The sequence below is a fragment of the Asparagus officinalis genome, chromosome 7, assembly GCF_001876935.1.
Source record: "Asparagus officinalis chromosome 7, Aspof.V1, whole genome shotgun sequence".
NCBI classification, from domain to species: domain Eukaryota; kingdom Viridiplantae; phylum Streptophyta; class Magnoliopsida; order Asparagales; family Asparagaceae; genus Asparagus; species Asparagus officinalis.
Genome location: NC_033800.1, coordinates 50,146,376 through 50,167,021, shown reverse-complemented (window position 1 = coordinate 50,167,021; position 20,646 = coordinate 50,146,376). Strand labels below are relative to the sequence as shown.

Sequence of the window (20,646 nt, the reverse complement as noted above, 5' to 3'; positions counted from 1 at the left end):
GCAAGCAGAAAAGAAAGCGATGTTTTTTTGAGGAGGGGAGTCTTCCGGGATCTTTTTGGTTGTGAGGTGCAGTTTTCAAAGGTGCGACAGGTTTTGGTTTGTGGCATTTTCAGCTCATTTTGCTTTCGGGTGTGTGGGCGCGCTCAACCTGGCGTACTGATCTTGGCACGTGAAGCCCGTATTATCCTGAAGTTCGGAGGATATTTTCAGTATTCACCTCAACATAAAGATATAAATTAGGGATGTTTCATTAAAACCCCCAAAATGTTTTCAATTTTTTCAACACCGCCCTAACTGTAATAATGGACCGGTAAAAGCCTAAATATGCTTTTCTGACTATCTAATGACTAAATTAAGGAAAAATTGTTTGGAGGAACCAAAATAAGTTGGCTCATGCATCCTCACCCCTAGCTCAAGAACCATAATCTAAAAGCCCTAAAATAAAAAAAGAAGTGCAACCAAGCCCCAAACTCACTGTCCAAGAAAACAATTCCCAAATTACACTTCTTCCCTAGAAAACAATTCCTCTTCCTCCTCCCCTTCCCTCATCCTCCATCCTCATCTGCATCCTCTCCTCCTCCCCCTTCCCCCCCCTCCCCCCCAACCCCCCCCTCCCCCCCCCCCCTCCCCTCCCCTCCTCCTCCCTCCTCATCCGCATCCTCTCCTCCTCCCCCTTCCCCCTCCTCCCCGACCCCCTCCTTAGCTCTGCCGCGAATGGGCAGCTCGAGGTCTGAGTCCTGATTCTTGGTCACTTTACTGGGTATGCTTCAAATTTTGATTTTTAATGAATTTCTGTGATCTAGCCTTTTTGGGGTTTTTTTTTTTTGTAATTTTTAGACTCCTTTGATGATTGTTACGATGCATGGAAAAATTTCTTGTGTGGAGAAGCTCCTTGAAGCTGGAGCTACTGTAAGAAATAATCTTCCTCTAGTGTTATTTTAGTAGTTTTGATAATATGTTGAGATTTGAAGAGAAACTAATTTCGGTTTAATTTGTTGTTTCAGATCTTGATGTTTGATTCATTGCATGGTAGAAGTTGTTTGCATTATGTTGCATATTACGGCCATTCGGATTGCTTAGAAGCAATTGTATTTGTTGCCAATTCAACCTCAGCTGCTGATTCTTGGTGAGTCTCAACAGAATAATATCGTTTTAGATTATAAATTCATAAGCTTAAAGGCCGCTATTGTTGTTGAATTACAGGGGATTTTCTAGATTTGTAAATGTTAGCGATAACAATGGTGCGACGCCATTGCATCTAGCGCGAGGCAAATATGATTTTTGTTTGTTATAAATTTGTTTGCTTTAAATTTGAGTTTTGAGTTTTGAGTTCATTGTTTGTACTGCACGTTGTTGTAGATTGGTTCTACGAAGGAAATGGGATGATGAGTTGAGATTGTAACTTAGTTATTTAAGGTTAAATAGGAAAATGAGGGATTTTTTGGAACATATATGTATCACAGTTAACCGTAAATGTGACAAATAAGCATATCATGTGATATTTCAATGTTATATGTGACAATTTAATCCTACATGTGATAGTTCTACCTTATATGTGATATTTAGATCTGATTTGTGACTTTTGAGTATTACATGTGACATTGAGACCTCTTATGTGACGTTAATATACTATATGTGAACGTTAGATGTGTACTTCATCTAAAAGATATAACTCTAGATGCATATCATTCCAGATGTGCACTTCGTTTTGTTGAGAATTATAAATTAAAGATTAGAGAGATGGGTTCTGCCTCAAGTGTTGCTCAACGTATTTCAAAATTATTGGAGTTTGTTGCATACAAGTATATGTTCGTCTATTATGTGTGACCTTTACTCGTCTCATGTGGCAATACTCTATTATATGTGAGCCTTATCTGTGTTATGTGATATTTTGCTATTATTTGTGACAGTTGTCGTTTATATGTGACACTTATATGTTATAAATATTGAAGCCTTGCAAAGGGAGTCTGAGATTAACATTGATCCATGGACAACAAAATCGAATAGATATCTATGTCCTTCTTCAACAAAATTGCATGAAGGGAAACACTCTTGAAGTATCGCTGAAGGACATAACCGAGAAATTAATATGCTAAAGAACTTTACTTTCAGATTCCATTTAATATGCTAAAAAAATATCACCAAGAAATTACAAATGCACATTTTATCATTTACAAACAGCTAGTAAACATCCAACATCCAACAAATAAAATAGTTACATGTGTTTGTCTAATACTTCAACGCAATCAATGGTACGCTCACTACTGGATTTTTAACTTTTAGCGACGGACAAATCCGTCGCTATAAGTCGTTTTTCCGTCGCTAAAAGTTTTAGCGACGGAAAAAATAAAGTTCCGTCTCTAAAATTTCGACGCTATAACAGGGGTGCCTAAAAAGACTATTGGCGACGGAAATTCCGTCGCTAAATTTTAGCGACGGTTTATTAGCGACGGAAAATTGGTCGCTATTTTAAAAAAATAAAAAATAATTATTTTAAAAATTAAAAAAACCTATACAATAATATAATAAATTTAAAACACTGTTCAATCAGCAGTATAATTTCATTCTCACGCATATATAACACATATTTTCATAAAAATATCCCAACATAATTAAAATTATTTATACAACACACCATGATAAATATTGTTTATACAGTACACACTCATTGTTTTCAAAGGTAAAAAAAGCAATCTCCAGGTTTCTGTACATGATATGCTCGAGGGAATGTTATTACAAATTCTCCAGGTTTCTGTACAGCTTTGTAAACTGGAACATTGTGTTCTAGCAATATATTTGGAGGAAACATGGTTGTCTTCCCCAAGAGCAAACTAAATGCATCATTATCTCCTTCAGTAGATAAAATTCCACGAGAACATTAATCATGTAACTTTCAAATTCCCCAGTAGCCGTAAAGTAGAGTTGGGCAGTCGAGAAAGGCCCTGAAAGAAGCAGGTTATATTAATCTCATGTAACCTACAAGTGTACAACTACCATGCTAATGTAATAGAAAAAATTATGTGCGTAATCGCTTATTTTATTTCAAACACTTCCATTCGGAAAGTTATTGAAAGAAAAGACCCTAGGAAAGTAATCACCTTCAAGTTCCACTTGCTTTTTCCAAGTTCATCAGTAGGCGAAGATGAGAAGGCACTGCCATCAATATCACATGCATACTCAACAGTCTCAGTCTTGCCATAGGCAATTTCATGCCAAAACTCTTCTTCCAGATATTTAGTAGGAAGGCATCCGGCACTGGAGTATCTCCGAGCAAAAACCTTATTTGCCATCTTTTCATACTCCCGAAGGGTATAGCTCCTATAAAACTTACCAATAATCACATATTCTTGAATTATGATATTGATTACAATGCATATCATCTAATGGAAGAGCGACCAACCTGCCACTCATAAAAAAAGTGATTTTGTCATCTATATCCCACTCAGAAAGTCGAAAAGGTTGAACTCTTGTAGTGAACTTAAATCCGGGTTTCTCCTTCATCAAAACAACACCAGCAGGGACTGAAGCGCTTATTGGGGAAACAATCTTGCATATACCTGATGCATTCTCAAAAATTCAAGACAAGATAAAGAAGAGAGATTTGCCACAAGAGATAACAATGCTAGTCCCGCTTTGTATAACTTTGAAGTTGGAAATTAGTAACTCTCATCCAGAGTTTTAAGCTGTTTCTAGCATTAAGATTAATAATTTTAGTTACTAAAACAAATTGAAGCACACACTCATGTGGCTTGCCCAACAATATACGAAAATAGACAATGGTGTACTACTTTTAAAATTAATTATTATCAGTTAAAGTATTGTAAAAGCATAAACAAGAAGAGATGTCAAGCGATCACGATCTAAAGGAAGATTAGATACCCATGTTTACTTAAGATGGCTTCACTTGGTGCTTTCAAGTTTATTGTTCCAGCAAACTGGAATATCATTTAATAGAATTGGGAAAACATAAATGAAACAAAAGAATAGAGAAACATACAAATTTCTGGTGTTGATACTATTGATCATGTCATATGCATAACAGTTTTCATTTGGTACCTTTTGAGGTTGTGCTTATTGGCAAACAAATGAAACGAGCTTAGATCCAAGTTCAGTTCTTTATCTTCTACTCACTGTATGATTGTCTTAACAGTACAAGTGAATTGTTTATAACCTTCATTGACCAAATAAGTATTCCAGGAACTGATACTTTTGAGGTGTGTAAACTTGCATGAGCAAAGGCACATCCACTACTAACATTACACATATAGAGTTTATTCACCATCATCATTTTCAAACCTAACCTAAGCACAACCCAACCACACTCAACCCCCACCCCCTCCCCCTCCATCACCACCACCATCACCAAATCCCCATTCCTTCATCTTTGTAGCATCCACTAGTAGGTAAACTAAGAATGGCTCGAAGTTATCATTACTAAAGTTGGCAAATATAATCAACAAGAACATTAAAGCACCAACAAGACATTAGGTAAAACAACACCATCAGCAAATAATGATGCGTCAGAACCTTGAAGGTTATCAAATTAATAGGTCATATTACTTTCTTGTAATGTGTGATTAGTTGCTTCTCAAATATAAGGAACAACTCAAGAAAATAACAATTTGCTATTAAACTTTTTGAGAAGACTATTATACTACGGACTCAATCAATACATAATTCATTTCTTAGAAAAACATCATTATTTTAATGTATTCTAGCTAAAATAACAGTGAATTTGCATTCTCAATCAACCATTGCAAGTCATCATCATATTATAAAAATCAACATAACAGTATCTTACCAACTAAACTCGGTCAAAGAAAAACAGAAACCAAAAGGAAATATGAAGCTTAACCTTTTCCCCCATGACTTCTTGAATTTGGGCAACATCACTAGAAATTCCATGCATAACATCTCCTGTAGTAACTTCAGTGTCGAAGAATCCAATATCTTGCCTCAGCACTGCTGTAAGATATTCTGTTCTGATCCTCTGTGTCGATCTCTCTCCCACCATCCTCCAACACGCAATCTCTGCATCATACAATCAATTTCAAATATGTTCTTGTAAAAATGAGAGGGACGCAAATAAAAAAAACTGTTCCGTACAATTTACTTGATCAAAAGGATGAAATTTAAACTCAACAGAAGTCCTATATTATGCCTTTAACATCAACTGCAGTTAAGTATAGAGATGTGTCATACTAACCTCTACAAGTATGTACCATAGCATATATGTCCATTCCGAACAGAATGTGATAAAATGTAAAAGTTATGATGCATACATTTTCTTTGGATCCAACACCAGCACAAAAGATCATCATCAAGAAAGCATTTAGCAAGAGAACAAAATGATTGATCACTGGGCACAAGTTCACAGGTACAAAAACATGAATAAAATTTACTAAAGGAGGAAATAAATAACCATATTGTAACACCCAAAGAAGTGACATAAGGAAAACTCGGTACAATGAAAAAAGAAAGAAAGAAGCATTACATTAAGCTGTGACAGTAAAGAAAATGCTTAGGAGGGGTAACCAAAACACGCTATATTTAATAAAACATAAATGCCAAAAATCACTGAAGAAAGCTGGGAATTACTTGGATGTGTGGCACTGGACTTGAGCCTAGGAGTAAAAATTGTCCTCCCAGCTCCAATGTTCGATATATTGCATGCCTAATTAGATGCACACCCTTCTGGGGTACCAGCCTTGTGATGCAACCAACCTATTGCATGAAGAATTAGAATTGGAAGTGTTTTCTCTTATACAATTCCTAACAAAATTATAATTGAATCAATATTTGGATATATATCCTTAACGATGATCTACCCACTTGTTAAAAGTATTGTCGTGTATATTCCATTTAAAGACCTAGCCCAACCATGATTAAGGACTAACTCTTGACTTAAAACTTACATGCTCGTCTGGAGGATACAATCCATGCCTTTCTCCTCTCATCTTATACCTTTTAGTAGTGTTCCTTACTAAAACAAAATTACAACAACGACAAGCAAAGATTACCCAAGTGATGACGACTTTCAATCTTGGCAATCACATCTCTAGCTTTGATGCCTCAGGAACACATTTGAAAAAATATATATATTATCCTCGAGACGCGCTTGATTTTGCTGCAGTTCGATAAATTTGTCATTAATGAGATATTGTATTTGTTGATCTGTTATGTTGTTCAATTATCGGAAGCCTTTGATCATTGAAGAGTCCCAACTTCTCACGCTCCATGCTAAATGTTAACAACTCAACGAACAAGTAAGATGTATAGTCAACCCCCATCACTTACAAAGAAGATGGCTTTCAAGGGAAGGGATGAGAGCATGAACAAGAATTGGCTTTAACTAAATTTAAAAATAAAAATAAAAAATTTTGAATGAGCGGGGGGGTCTAAGTTGTATTGGACCATTAATGTAACAGTCTTAAGAAACTTGTAGCTCACAAACCCTAATTAAGAACATTGGAAAACAAAAAATTTACAAAACAATCCCTCACGTGAGATTAAGAGGCTCCCAGATATCAACAATACCCTAAATTTGAACATGATAGCAACTCAAAGATCGATCCAACCAAATCAAGATCGAGATCCGTTGGTAGATGTAGCGAAAAAATAAACAATTCTATCTCTAAATCAAACAATAATATGCGAATATATAGTAAGAAAAAGAGGGAGATGAGCTGCTTACTTCGGAAATGGCGACGAGTTCTTTTTCCCCCAATCGATTTCAGAGGAGGGAAATGAAAATGGTATAAGTCGAGGTGGAGCGCCTGTGGCTCAATATTTATAGGACTCTGAAAAGGTGATTAAATTAAAAAATTTAATAATTAAATAGCTGGAGAGGAAAAAAGAGAGAACAAAAAAAAAAGCGACGAAGGCGGAGATGAAGAAATCCTGATCGTCCTCGGTGGCGGATTGTCAGAATCAGCGTGGTCATCGGCGCAGGCGGAATAAGAGGCAGAGAAGAAGGACGAGGCGCAGGAGAAGGCAGAAGACAAGGGTTCTCGACCGAGCTTCGAACGGTGTGGAGAAGTGGGGCGGTTCTCGGCCGGAAGAGATGACAACGAAGATGAGGTCGAAGGTGATGACAACGAAGATGAGGTCGAAGGTGATGAAATTTTTGGGGACTTGAGAGGGTGCGGGGTGGAGGGGGTTAGGGATTTGAGAGGGTGATGAATTTTTTGGCGGTGAGACGAAATTTTCGGGGATGAATTTTTGGCGGTGGAATGAATTTTTTGGGGAGAACGGAGAGAAAAACGCCCGCGCTCAGAAAAAGTTCCCATTTTTGTGTTTTAGCGACGGAAATTTCCGTCGCTAAAAGGCGTTTTAGCGACGAAAATTTCCCGACAGAAAATTTCTGTCGGGAAATTAATGGCGACAGAAATTTTCCGTCGCTAATTGTGAAATTTCCGTCGGTAAAACTTTTTTACCGACGGAAAAATAGCGACGACAAATTCCGTCGCTATAACAAGACTTATAGCGACGGAATATTCTGTCGCTAAAGTCCCGTCGGCAATAGTTCATTTTCTAGCAGTGGCTATTACCCCCAAAGTACAAAAGATATTCTGGATCGCCAATATTTAACTTTAATTGTAACTTCTTTCATTCACCACCTTCGTATATGATTTGAGCAGCAAGTCATGCTCCTAATATCTCAGACTCCCTTTGCAATGCTTCAATATTCATTTTCTCCCTTCCCTCTAGGACCGCCTTGATGAAAAAATGTTCATGTATGTCACAATCATATCTGTAAAAATATCACATAACACTTAAACTGCAGCATATATAACTGGTAACGAGAATATATCACATAGAATGTAAAAATATCACATAACAGTAGCATATGTCACACAGAATACTAAAATATCATATAACAGCAGCATATGTCACACAGAATACTAAAATATCACATAACAGCAGATGATCTTCAACCAACTATATATTTCCAATTAGCTACAGAGATCTCATCTTTATTATCACATAACAGCAGATGATCTTCAACCAACTATATATTTCCAATTAGCTACAGAGATCTCATCTTTATTTGGTTAATGAAACACAGGTCAACCAACTATATATTTCCAATTAGCTACAGAGATCTCATCTTTATTTGGTTAATGAAACACAGGCCTCGTGCAAAAGGACAAAAGAATTCAAAAGATTATTTTCAGGTTATGGATACTTTGTATAATGGGAACTGTGATATTTTCGTCTTATATATGACCTGACGACTTTGCTTGCGACATATCGACTTTACTTGTGATATATCGACTTTATTTGTGATGAGTATGTTATCTTCAACTTGCAGTCTTCTAATGTAAGCTCACAGTCATCGGATCATATCGAGGAACCTTATGAGAGGATCCCAATCGAGGAATCAGAAAGGATCCCAAACAACAATCCTCAAGGAGAGCATGTGTGGATGATGAACGACATAGCAAGTGACTTGTCTCATGTGTGACATTTACTCATTTCATGTGGAATGACTCTATTAGATGTGACTTATATCTGTTGTATGTGATATTTTGTTGTTGCTTGTGACATTTGTTGTTTATATGTGACACATGGCTGTAATTTGAGATAGTGAATTTTTGTTTGATACACAAATATGGTCATATCACTTCCAATATTGATGAATCTTACAACAATTGGATTCGTGTGGTGAGAACACTTCCTATTTGCGATATGAACCTATCCAAGATTAATGTTTTCTGGTAGAATTCAAACTCTTTTGTGATTGTTGTCTGTTACATGTTACTTTTGACATTTTGTTGTGATATTTACTACTTAAAAGCAGAATATATCACCCAGAATGTCACTATGTCACATGAAACCAGCATATGTGACATAAGTAAGTATCATAGGTATTAATAAACTGGTAAGTATAAGATGTTTAGAGAAACTTACAAGCCTTTTTGCGTTCGACAAAAAACTGCTTCACAAATTCTGATTTTTAATGAATCAAAACAAAGAAACATTGACACTTCATCCAACATCATAAAGTTAAAAAATCTATGGCTGAAAAAATGCAGTAATCAATCCAAATCCAAGCCAACGATCTACTACGACGTTCATCTAATATGCTAAAACTAATAAAATCACTAAAAATACAAAAATAAAGAAAGATCACAAAACAAGAACGTTAGATCCAAAGAATCAGATCACTCACCCAGTGGGAGATTGTCGACGTAGCTGATGAGCATCTTGAGTGTCGCTCACTTCTCCTCGAGCTCCTTCAAGATCGTCGTCTCCCTCGCCCACCCGCCCACCGCCATGAGCTCTTCAACCGATGCCTCACGATCAGCACCGCCACCGCATGGCCCAACTTATTTTGGTTCCTCCAAGAAATTTTCCCTAAAATTAATAAAGAATAGCAAAAAAGCCCAAATCCTGAAACCCAACAAGAATTCCTTGCAAATCGAACAAACCCATGAAAACCAAGAGCAACTCAGATCTAAAAACACACGTAAAGACACAAATTCATCTACTACCTGAAGTGGCGACAGATTCTCCTTCACGAACTGATCCAGATTCTTGCTGCCATTCGCCTCAAACTTTTGGCAAACCTTGCTATCAACCAAACAGCTCCTAATCTTCCACCAATTCTTGGAGCTCTCGACCCTCTTCCGCAGCCAGTTAGAGTAGTCCCCGAGTCTATACTCCTTGTAGCCCCTCCCGGAGATAACCTCGTCGGCTCCCTTGTTGGTGACGACGAAGACGAAGACGGTGAAGCAGAAGAGGAGGAGAATGAGGAGGAACATGACGAGGAGGTAGATCCAGAGGACGAGGGAGTTGCGGCAGCAGGCGCCGACGAGGCCGCAGAGGGGGGGGAGGGATTGAGGGGAGGGGAGGAAATGGATTGAGTTTTAATTGGGAAGAAGGGTAATTTGGGAAGCGGTTTTCTTGGGCAGTGGTTTGGGGTTTGGTTGCACATATTTTTTAATTTTAGGGCTTGGGGGTTATGGTTCTTGGGCTAGGGGTGAGGATGCTTGGCCCAACTATTTTTGGTTCCTCCAAGCAATTTTCCCTTAAATTAAATTAAGCAATTATTACATTAATCAAATCCCTAAATCTAACTTAGGGTTTTTATATGAGAATTATCTTTTAAATGATTAAAAGAACATGAAGGGGTTTTTTTTGGTATTTGGTCATTTTGATGCATGTGATTTTCACATACACTGTCAAATCGAAAAATATTAGTTAGATGAGTAATCTGCATGTATGGTGTCAAATATAAACATGTTAGTTAGGCGAGTAATCTAACAAAGCAGATATCTCGTCACATTTTTAAAGTTTGGACTATCTTAAAATTGGCTAATCTTAAGGCGGGTTTTGACATTTTTAAGGTTAAGGAGGGTTGTCTTAGAAACAACCAAACTTAATGGGGGGTGGTTTGTGAAATTCACCCTTAATTTTATCCATGTCAAGATTTTCAATGCACCAAAACTCCGAGTTGTTGTGAAGGGTGAGGGTTGCAATTTTATATTCGAACATGTCCAGCAAATTGAACCCTCTTTTATTAGGCAGAAACCTTTTTGATAGCATGGTGACGTCTTTAAAAAGTATTTGAGGCATGTTTGGTTTGCTTCAAAATAAATTGGGCTAAATACCCATATTGGTATTTTAATTCCACCCGATTTACCAAGAAGGTATTTTAATTAGGCAAACCTACTTTAAGGCATTTTAATTGATTCAACTTACCAACAAGACCATTTTTCTCGTCGGCGACCAGTTTTCCGACGAGAGCTCGTCACGTGTGTGGCACGTGATGACTTAAAACTGTTTTTTAGCTGCTGATGTGGCACAGATCTGTCCTATTTTGGGTGAATTGGGATTTTTAGAGTGTTAATTCCCGCCTTTAAACACTGCCACGTCAGAAAATCCGTGCTACATCAACAGCTAAATAACAGTTTAAGTCATCACGTGCCACGCACGTGACGAGCTCTCACCAGAAAACTGGTCGCCGATGAGAAAAAGGACCTTGTCGGTAAGTTGAATCAATTAAAATGCCTTAAAGCAGGTTTGCCTAATTAAAATACATTCTTGGTAAATGGGATGGAATTAAAATACCAATATGGGTATTTAGCCAAATAAATTGCAACAAATGTGAAATGTGTCTCAAACTTATTGGGATTCTTTCACACAACTAGGAGGGGAAGAGAAACTCTCATTAAACTAGTCCAAAACTTACCCACACTAAAAATCAATGGGTATTCTTATCATACTAGGGGGGTCCCTAATGATGTAGCTCAACCTTTACCAAATGAATAATGAAAGACACTCTCTCTCCCTAATATGATAATGATGTAGCTCAACCTTTACCGAATGAATAATGAAAGACACTCTCACATACTACACTTGGTTTAAATGAACGACATCATTTTATATGAGGATATTCCCTTATATGACATATCTATCTAATCTATCTAATCTATCTAATCTAATATTATTATAAAAATGTGTTGCCATGTTAAAACATTTCTTCCAAAAATACCCTTCAAGTCATGCTAAAACACATACATGCATACATAAAAACACATAAATGAATATATAAACCAACTATACAAGTAAAGCACGTCATCCAAAGACATTCTTGATCGAGCACAATACAGAACCCTGAGCCTCCTCTCACGGTCATTTTGAGAAAAAGCCATGAATAAAATATTTAAAGAAATAGGGATCTAACAAGAAGAATGTTTTTGATGAAGAAATGTACTCCCAGAGTCGTATCAGGGATTATTTATAAAACCTCTGAAGAAGCATCCAGAACTCAAGAGGCATGACCTCAAAGCAACCAAGGAAGATCAAAACAGATCCGTTTTTGAGAGCAGAAATGACTTATGGGGAATATCAACCGCTCAACATAATCATTGCCCACTCTTCCCATGACGCCTCGTTTCCCCACGAATCGGTTTTCAACATCGGTATCGCCGAACCAAAGAATCGCCAGTTAACGAGTTCAAAAACTCTCTCCAGCCACTATTGGCTGACTAAAAATCCATGATATCAAGAACCGAGTCATACCTATTTCACTCGGACCCGACCAAAGCCGGCTCCGAATGAAAGGGGCCAACTGTTATGGTAATCTACTGTTTATCAACAAAGATATCAGAAGATTGTCTTCGCAGGCCTAATGGAGTCACAATTCAAATCGACCCAGCCAAAAAAGCCTAGCCAGAAGCCAGACGCTTTAGCCGACACGAAGCGTGAAGGCAGTCGGCCTTTCGTCTTTGAGACAACTCCCCCACGGGCGACTCGGCTGTCTACCGAGCCACCTGACTAGACCGATGACTCACTTATCTAGTCAGCAAGTTACGAGAACGACCCGTCTTCCAATTTAATTCTGCTGGGGAAGATAAGGATCCAAGTCATCCAACTAAGCTATTTCCAAGACATACATCGATCAACCACAATATTGATCAGTCACGTCAAACGTCTCAAACTCTGACGAAGCCTTAAATACACGGGTGGCTCATTCTATTCCCAAGTCACTTCGGGGGCGTAATCAAGACACCCTCTGAGCTTGGACAACCTTTCTCCAGTCGCCAGCTGCCATCTGTAAAGCAATGAGTAGCTAGATTGGTCAACATATCTTCTCTTAATCCTTATCCATCAAACCTGGGATGTTATCGAGGCACCCTCTGTACTTGAGTGCCTCGCCCTCCAATCGCTAGCCGTCATCTATAAAGATAAGTGCGACTCATCGCCCCGCCGTATTCTCTGTCATACGCCATCTAATCAACCCTAGGAGTCTTATATATCGAGATCGTCTCGAAATAATTCTCCTCCAGTCGCCAGCCAACACGTGAAGTGACTACTGCTGACTCCGCCTCTAGCTCATCCCCCACCATCATCCTTAAAAGCCACATGTCTATCCTCAACAGCCTATAAGAGGAGAGGAGGTGAATCCTTTCAAGGGGAGGGGGAAAAAGAAAGGTTGGAAAAAACTAAAACCAAGAAGTCATTCTTTTCTTCAAGTTTTTCCTTAATTAATTCTAAAGGAGAATGCACCCTGCATGGACCTCAATGGCCCAGGGACTCTCCTAAAAACCTCCCTCATATTCATCCTCTAACTTGATCGTCGGAAGTACCACGGGGAAACACACCCCGTACCCCCGGCGTTGCTTGTGCGTGCAGGCCATCAGTCCACCCCATACGCTCAGAGCTAGGCATAAAGTCGGAGTTGCTTGTGCGTGCAGGCCATCAGTCCACCCCATACGCTCAGAGCTAGGCATAAAGTCGGAGGGGAAGTCAGCCCCTTTATCCTTCATCATCCTATTGTCAGAGCTAGGCATAAAGTCGGAGGGGAAGTCAGCCCCTTTATCCTTCATCATCCTATTGCGACAGCCTATCGCGCCCCCATCGACTGTTTGTTTACGAGCATCAACACAAAGGTGGATCCAATCATTATGATGGTTTGATATGTTTGATTTTATGATGAGCTTCAAGTTTATGTAACTTGATGTAGTAGAGAGAAATTGAGAAATTGTGATATTTACTTCGTGATTTTGTTAGGGAGATCTAGTATTATGTAATGGTGTGACTAGAAAAGTAAAGTATTATTGTGAGAGTGAGTTGTATACTTTTCAATTATGCATGAATAACTATGTACTTCATGTTCATTTGGTGAGTGAAAATTACTATTCATTGACCAAATAACTTGGTAGGTGCTATGTTTCATAGAGCTTCACGTGGAAAGGAAATAATTACTCAAAAAAATGATATTTATCCTAATTCATTGTTACACATTTAAATTTTAATAACTACAATAAAAAACTTATTTAAATTATTTATAAATCTAATTAGTAAGTTTATAAATTATTTTAACATGGAAACACACTTTTATAATAGTATTGGATATATATGTATATAATAATCTAAACAACTCACTGTCATTATGCGATTCTTTTTTTTTTTAGAAATAAAAGACCCTTCCGTCCGTTAATTTAAAAAAAAGTAGGATAATAGTTCAAAAAAACAACAAATAAAGCTTAATAATAGAAACCTAATGTTACCAAGGTAAAGATAGTATAGAGTACATTTGTTAATATAATTATAATTTAGTGTATTGTAAATATTCTAGTTCGTCTACGTGCAACGCACGTACACTATACTAGTTTTGAGAAAAAAAAGGATGGAATAGCAATACTTTAACCTAACTATTATTTTCTTCATATCACATGTGATACTCATTAATCTCATCTTACAAAATTGTAACGGTTGAGGGTACATAAACCGGACTCAAATGTGTTAGGAGGTCTTAAAGATACCTATCCAACTCATAAAGAGGAGAGGTAGTGATAAGCATCAGAGTTGTGTAATAAAGAAGACTGTTGGGGGCAAGGTTGATAGAATTTTCTCCCCCTTCTTTCCTAGGAGAAACAAAGTTGATAATATTGGTTCGTTTTTATCCAATTTTTCTCTGAACAACCAAAAGGCCACGTTGGCAGCCTAGCAGTCAGAGTTAATGAGGAAAGAAGCCCTCAATGAAGATCTTCGCATATCTTCGTGGATGTTATCTATCCAAATACCAGAAGTTTCAGTTCTAGAGATCTCTGTTCTTGATTTGGCTCCACTTGGCAACATTTGTTCAAAGGTTGCAACTCTTCTTAGCTACAGTTCACTGGTACATCACTAAGGATGACCCGTCTTTTTCAAACACAGTCGTCAGCATCATGATCAGCATCAACCTTACCGATAATCAACAAAATTTTAAAAAGTTGATGGTTAAGTTATGAATTAATTTTGAGGGTAAATTACACTAAACCCTCGGGAACTTTCAGAGCATTTTGTATTCAAATTCGGACTAAACTCCCACTAACTTTTGTAAGAAACCCGTAATATCATTTGGATAAATTACACTACACCCCCAATAACTTTTAAAATGTTTTTTTTTCTAGTTTCTGTCTGCAAAATGAAGAAACTTATTCGTGGTTTTCTGCAAAACACAAAAATTATCGGGAGAAGTGCGATTTTGAAAGTTATTAGCGGATTACTGCAAAAAGCCAAAAGTTCTTGGGGGTTTAGTGAAATTTACCCTAATTTTGACTGAGACCCTTGCAACTATTGAGGTTTTGGATTACGATGCTGAGTAGTATTTGTGTGAGTAGGTTAGGTGCTATAATCATGTCGTTTTCCAATGCTCAATAAAGTTTTTACTGCGAGTCTCAAGTCTTTTTTGAGAGAAAGGATGGATTATTGTTAATCATAACAGCAATCCAGCCAGCTAAATTAAAGAAACTTGGCTGTTACATAGATATACACATCCCCAACCAAGAAGAATGTGCACTTGAGTTCAAACAGGATTTACAGACCAAAAGAAAACTCCTGCTCCACCACAAAAATGACCAAAAGCAAACTCCTGCTCCACCACAAAAATGACCAAAAGCAAACTCCTGCTCCACCACAAAAGCTTTACCCCTTCCCAAACATGAGAAAAAACTGTCAACTACCACCACTACAAAATAGTAGACCATTTTAACTACATACAGTATTTTAAAGCTCAGAAAACAAAACAAGTTTAATATTCTGGAGAAAGAAATCATTCAAGTTGAATCACTGTGTTCGCAAGCCTTCCAGCATCATTTGTAGAATGACCTTCAGCAGCTCTTTTCCTTCTCCTCTCCTGAAGCCTGGCAGTTCGAGCTGATAAAGGCTTAGAACCTAACCAAAATGATGAAAAGGTCAAAACTTTGCTCAAAATCTCCAGAGCTCTCTTCCTCTTGTTTGAAAAAATTCTATCATTGCGTTCCTGCCACACCATATAAGAGAACATAAAGTAACATCTCTTTCCACATTCCATCTAGCACCCTTATCCATATTCCAATTATTCCAAATATCTTTTAAGGAATTCAACTTAAATTCCTTATCAATATTCAATTTATATTGAATAGATCTCCATGTAGAGTATACAAACTCACAATTCACAAATAGATGGAAATGATTTTCCTCTTCTTTAGAACATAAACAGCACATCAAATCCAAATGAATACCTTTCTTTTCTAGCTTATCTTTTGTATTTAGCCCTTGTCTTAAAGCCAACCAAACAAGAAATTTCAGTTTTAAAGGAACATGAAGCTTCCAAAGATTTGCACAATCAAATCTTAAACCCCCATCAATAAGAAAATAGTAGTAAAATTTAACTGTAAAATTACCTTTAGCTTCCCAAATCATTTTCTCTTGTCCTCCCTTTGTTCAAAGTTTAAATCTATGATATCATTCAACAACTTGAAATATTGGAAAACAAAATTTTCAGTCAATTGTCTTCTAAATTGTATGTTCCATGTCCATTCATTATTCACCTTCTTTCTCACACTACTGATAGAAGCAAAAGAAAAAGAAGTGATATTAAAAAGAGAAGGATAAACCGAAGCAAGGGTAAAAGAACCTACCCATTTATCAAGCCAAAATAAGGTTCGGTTTCCTTTCTCCCACATCCACATGAGTACTGCATAAAAAGCTTCTAATATTATCAAAACAATTCCTCCAAAACTGTGTTAAAAGGTTTCTACCAGAATAAAAAAATTCTGTCCAATTTCTTCTCTCAAAGTACTTGTAAAAACTAATTTGCTCCCAGAGTTCCAGTTTATTATCAAACCATTTCCAACATCATTTCCCCAACAGAGCTTTGTTCATAATTTTTAGATTTACAATCCCCAAACCTCCATATTGTTTAGGTCTACAAACCTCCTCCCATTTAACCAAATTAGAAGAGCCTTTATAATCAAGAGATCCAGCCCACAAGAATCTTCTTCTCATTTTATCAATTTTGTCTATGAGCCACACAGGAAATAAAAAGGACAACCAAAAAATTGGCATAGAGGAGAGAACAGAGTTGACTAAAACTAGTCTCCCCCCTCTTGATAAAACTGCCAGTCTCAAGTTATGGAATTTTTATCGAGATGAACTGGTGGGTTTTTATTTTCATGTCTGGAATGAGCTGTGACTTCTTTTGGTGCATACTGATCGACTTCGAGTGCTTACTTGAATATTTTGCATGCTTTTCTTTGGTTCTTTGATGGCTTAAGTGAGGCAAACTTGTCATGTTTATTCCTTTTGAATGTTTATAAAAGAGAATTTTTGAAGATGGCTACTTGAAGGAGTGAGCAAATTGCATAACTATCACGTAAGATAAGTTTTTCCAAATTACGGTTTAGCTCACTAGGTAGGCTACGGCCATTCTCCCTATTAAAAAAATTACTAGGTTATTAGCAAACTTCTTGTGCTCGTAGACCAGGCACTAGTACAAAACAGGACAGCCCAAACGGTTTTAAGGACAGCCCAAACGGTTAAAACCGTTTGGGAAAACACCCTTCCAAACGGTTATAATAACCGTTTGGACAGAGCTGTTTTGTACTAGTGAGGAATTTGTCAGCAAAACTTAAAACGATTCAACAGTCCTGCACTAGGTTGCAAAAAACTTACCAATGTTTCCGAAATATCCACAACACGGATTTTTGCTCTCTCTAACTCGGTCTGATAAAAGACCAGAAACCATCAAGTGGGTCAAGTGGATCACGTAAATTGGATAGCCGGTGCTTCAAAGTCTCTTGTTTTAGGTTTGTATAAACCTTAGACGACCAAATACCCAGTAAACAATTAACCGTTGAGTAGTTTCACCGTAAAGCCAGGTGACCATGACAATGAGATTATCGGGAACAATAGAACTGTTGCATTTCTTGTCAATTTATTATATGTCCTACTTATTTCATCATTTTGGTTGAAACCCAACTATTCAGTAACGCTTCCAATTATATCATGATGATGATCCTAGCTACCATGGTGCCTCAGCTGAACTCATAATTAGCAGTTTTCGGAACGCAGTTGTCATACACTTAAGGTGGTTGGTTGGGGTTCAGCAACTTGGTGTATAATCAATATATACATGCAATCCCATAAATTAATGTATCAATATGTTCACGCTCCACATTTTTTCCTGCAGTCATCAGAGCGATGAAACTCAAGGAAAGGGTAGTTGAAGTCCACGGAGACTGGTAAGTTGAGATTATGTCTCGTGTTGAATGTTAGACTCGTTCATCTAACTCTGAATATTTGGTGAACTTACGTTGCTACTATGACTATATAAACTTGGTCGCTGCAGCCTGAACGTCGACATATCAGATCATATCATCAGAAAAATAAGTATGGGACCTGGCAGACCTCCTGGGCCTGGACATGGCGCCGGTTGGGCTCATCTGCCACCAGGTCCACCAGGACCCGGTTGGTGGCCGGGACCTGGTTGGGGTTGTGATATTTGTGGCCCCTTCTCTTCTTGGTGAGTGCCTGTCAAACTTTAGGCCTTATTTCTTCCTATTTGGTGAGTGAATGTACTAAACTTTTTACTGGTGTATTTCGTCGCTGGCAGCTTTTATGCATTGTGTTGCTGCTTCCTCGTACAAGAGTGTTGCGGTCATTTATTTGCTCCTCCGCCGCCAGCTCCTCCCTTTTGACAGAAAAGAATAGCTCATGGTTCTGACTAATAAATAAATGAAGCAGCAACAGAGATTCGAACGACTAGTTCCAGAGTAAACTGCAGCTTCTACTATCAGGAACCTTTTTTCCTGTCTGGTTAATTTAGTTTTTATCTATTGTTCGTATTCAACAAACAAGTGTGAAATGACATCGGTATATACCTCGAGCTATTAATTGTCAACGTTCGAATTCTTATGCATGCTTGCTCTGTTCAGGATACACTGCCTGAAAGTGGCCTTTAAAGTATGAATCTGAGGATTTGCACCTCGACATATGACATTTTGGAACGCGTTAACATATTTGTTTGAGCTATAACTATCATCTATAGTTTGCTCTCCTATCATGAAATAGGTGCATTCAAAAATGATAGTTTGCGAACACATTGCCAACCCACTGGATATATGACCAACAAAAGTTCCATGTAGAAATATCAGTAAATAATGATCAATAAGATTTTTAATGCAATAATAATAACATAATTAACAGCATAGTTGGAAGCATAATAACTAATGGTGCACTGCTCTATGATATAAGTAATCAAGTGCCCCCTAAATAGATAAGTGTCCAGTATGTATATAATTGTCTGCTCCAAGTATTTGCGAGCATCAAACAGATGTTTTATAGCAATAAAAAACAGATGTTTTAGCAATAAAATTCAAAGTTTGTCTCATGAATATTCACCTATAGGGTTATGTCAAAAAATGTCCGCTAGATGGACAGATCGAACGCAACACCAATTTATGGGCCATCATGAAATTGGCAGTGTAGTTCGTACCACCGTTAAGGGGGAAAAAAGGAACTTTAATCAAATATAGACACACGAGACAGTAAAATATCACAGAGAATCAAACTAATATCAGGTTCAAGTGAAACGAGATAACTCTATAGCAACACTTTATCGACAAGCCATCGCTTTTGCTAAAAACATTCAACATATATTGCCATAGTACTGATACCATACCCAACACTCAAAAACTCATCTCGTAGACAATAAAGGTCGCAAAGGGTATAGTAAAATTGACAGGATTGTAGCTCTACTAAGAAAATAACAGACCGAGTCTAACAGAAAACATCACAGGCATCTCCTTTCCACAATTATCAAGTTCAAAAGTGCAGTAAAACGATAGGTGTTACTCTCAAGAAAAGTTCAGATATCTCCATTCCAGATTAAGTTTTTGAATCCTGCTTAGAACACCCTAAAGGGCTTGCCCATGGTGCTCTTCAGGTACAAGCATCGAACCTGTTCATACAAAATACAAAAGCCCATATCAATAATGTTTGTAGAAAAAGCATAAAGAGAAATCAATGGCAACATATGAAAACATGTCCATAAAAGAAGATGAGATGGCACTTTTATGGGCTGTACGTGCAACAGAAGTTGCAATGCAGAAAATGTCATAGGAAACATTTGTTGTAGGAAATTAACCTGAAATCCACCACCTGGGCATCTACATTTTTATTGTAGGAAATGTATCTCCAAACCAAAATCCAGTGTTTGGTTAACTGCAAAGTTGTGATTTACATTGTTCATTGCAGGAGATGTATTTGTATTGCAAGTCAATTGCTTGATTAACACCATCTAAGCTCCAAAAGCATAACCACATGTTATGATTTCAGATATTCCAATTTATTTTTGGTTAAACCAATGTTACCAGTTATTACCTGTGATCGTCAAGGATTAAGACTATGAAGGCAGAAACTCAGGTTTTAACAAAAAGGAAGGAGAACCCAGAAAAGGAGCACGATCAAACCAAGAAGGCTGTAAATGAATTGGACAGCTAAGTGTACATCATAAAAAACTGTTAAGACAATCTAGGCAACTGATTGCCTTAAATTACACTTGCCTTTGGGGTTATTTGTACACTTCCATATACTTTCTGTTTTTCCCAATTTTTCTGGATATTTTATATTTTCTGTAATATTAAAAAATCAAATCAACAATTCCTTGGAATGACAAATAATAAAATCATTAACTACCTATGCCAGGTTACATACACTGAGAATCTTGCAGAAAAATTAAGCCTTCAATTTAAGGTATGCCATAAGCAGTGACATACTACATGCACACAATCTAAATACAAGGATGACAGTCTTGAGAACATTTCTTTAAGTTGGACTTAACAAAATTCACAATAATAATGTAAAATCACCAAAAATGAATATAGTAAC

At 37.3% G+C, this 20,646-nt stretch overlaps 2 protein-coding genes and 1 long non-coding RNA gene across 3 annotated transcripts in view; all 3 read right to left on the bottom strand.

The window, feature by feature from the left end:
* LOC109847121 (lysine-specific demethylase JMJ706-like) lies at nt 2,883–5,240 on the bottom strand. Its single transcript, XM_020416366.1, has 5 exons — nt 5,207–5,240; nt 4,856–5,031; nt 3,401–3,567; nt 3,099–3,318; nt 2,883–2,942 (listed from the first exon to the last, which is right to left on the bottom strand). The coding sequence occupies exons 1-5, from the start codon at nt 5,238–5,240 to the stop codon at nt 2,883–2,885; spliced, it is 657 nt and encodes a 218-aa protein (XP_020271955.1).
* LOC109850006 lies at nt 5,630–7,061 on the bottom strand. Its single transcript, XR_002249301.1, has 3 exons — nt 6,695–7,061; nt 6,021–6,127; nt 5,630–5,724 (listed from the first exon to the last, which is right to left on the bottom strand). It is a non-coding gene; the product is annotated as an uncharacterized LOC109850006 (long non-coding RNA).
* LOC109848792 (60S ribosomal protein L10a) overlaps nt 19,363–20,646 on the bottom strand; it is a 15,825-nt gene continuing 14,541 nt past the window's right edge. Inside the window, exon 6 of the mRNA XM_020418464.1 lies at nt 19,363–19,717. Within this exon, the coding sequence (XP_020274053.1) occupies nt 19,664–19,717 (54 nt within the window). The 3' untranslated portion in view covers nt 19,363–19,663. The remainder of the gene's footprint in view (nt 19,718–20,646) is intronic.

What these genes read in the sequence shown, in the direction of transcription:
- LOC109847121 (XM_020416366.1), bottom strand. Translation starts at nt 5,240, where the DNA reads ATGGACATATATGCTATGGTACATACTTGTAGAG. An exon ending in AAGAAGTCATGGGGGAAAAG is followed by an intron (nt 3,568 to 4,855) that starts GTTAAGCTTCAT and finishes TGAATTTTTGAG; the next exon opens with AATGCATCAGGTATATGCAA. An exon ending in AAAGCAAGTGGAACTTGAAG is followed by an intron (nt 2,943 to 3,098) that starts GTGATTACTTTC and finishes TGCTTCTTTCAG; the next exon opens with GGCCTTTCTCGACTGCCCAA.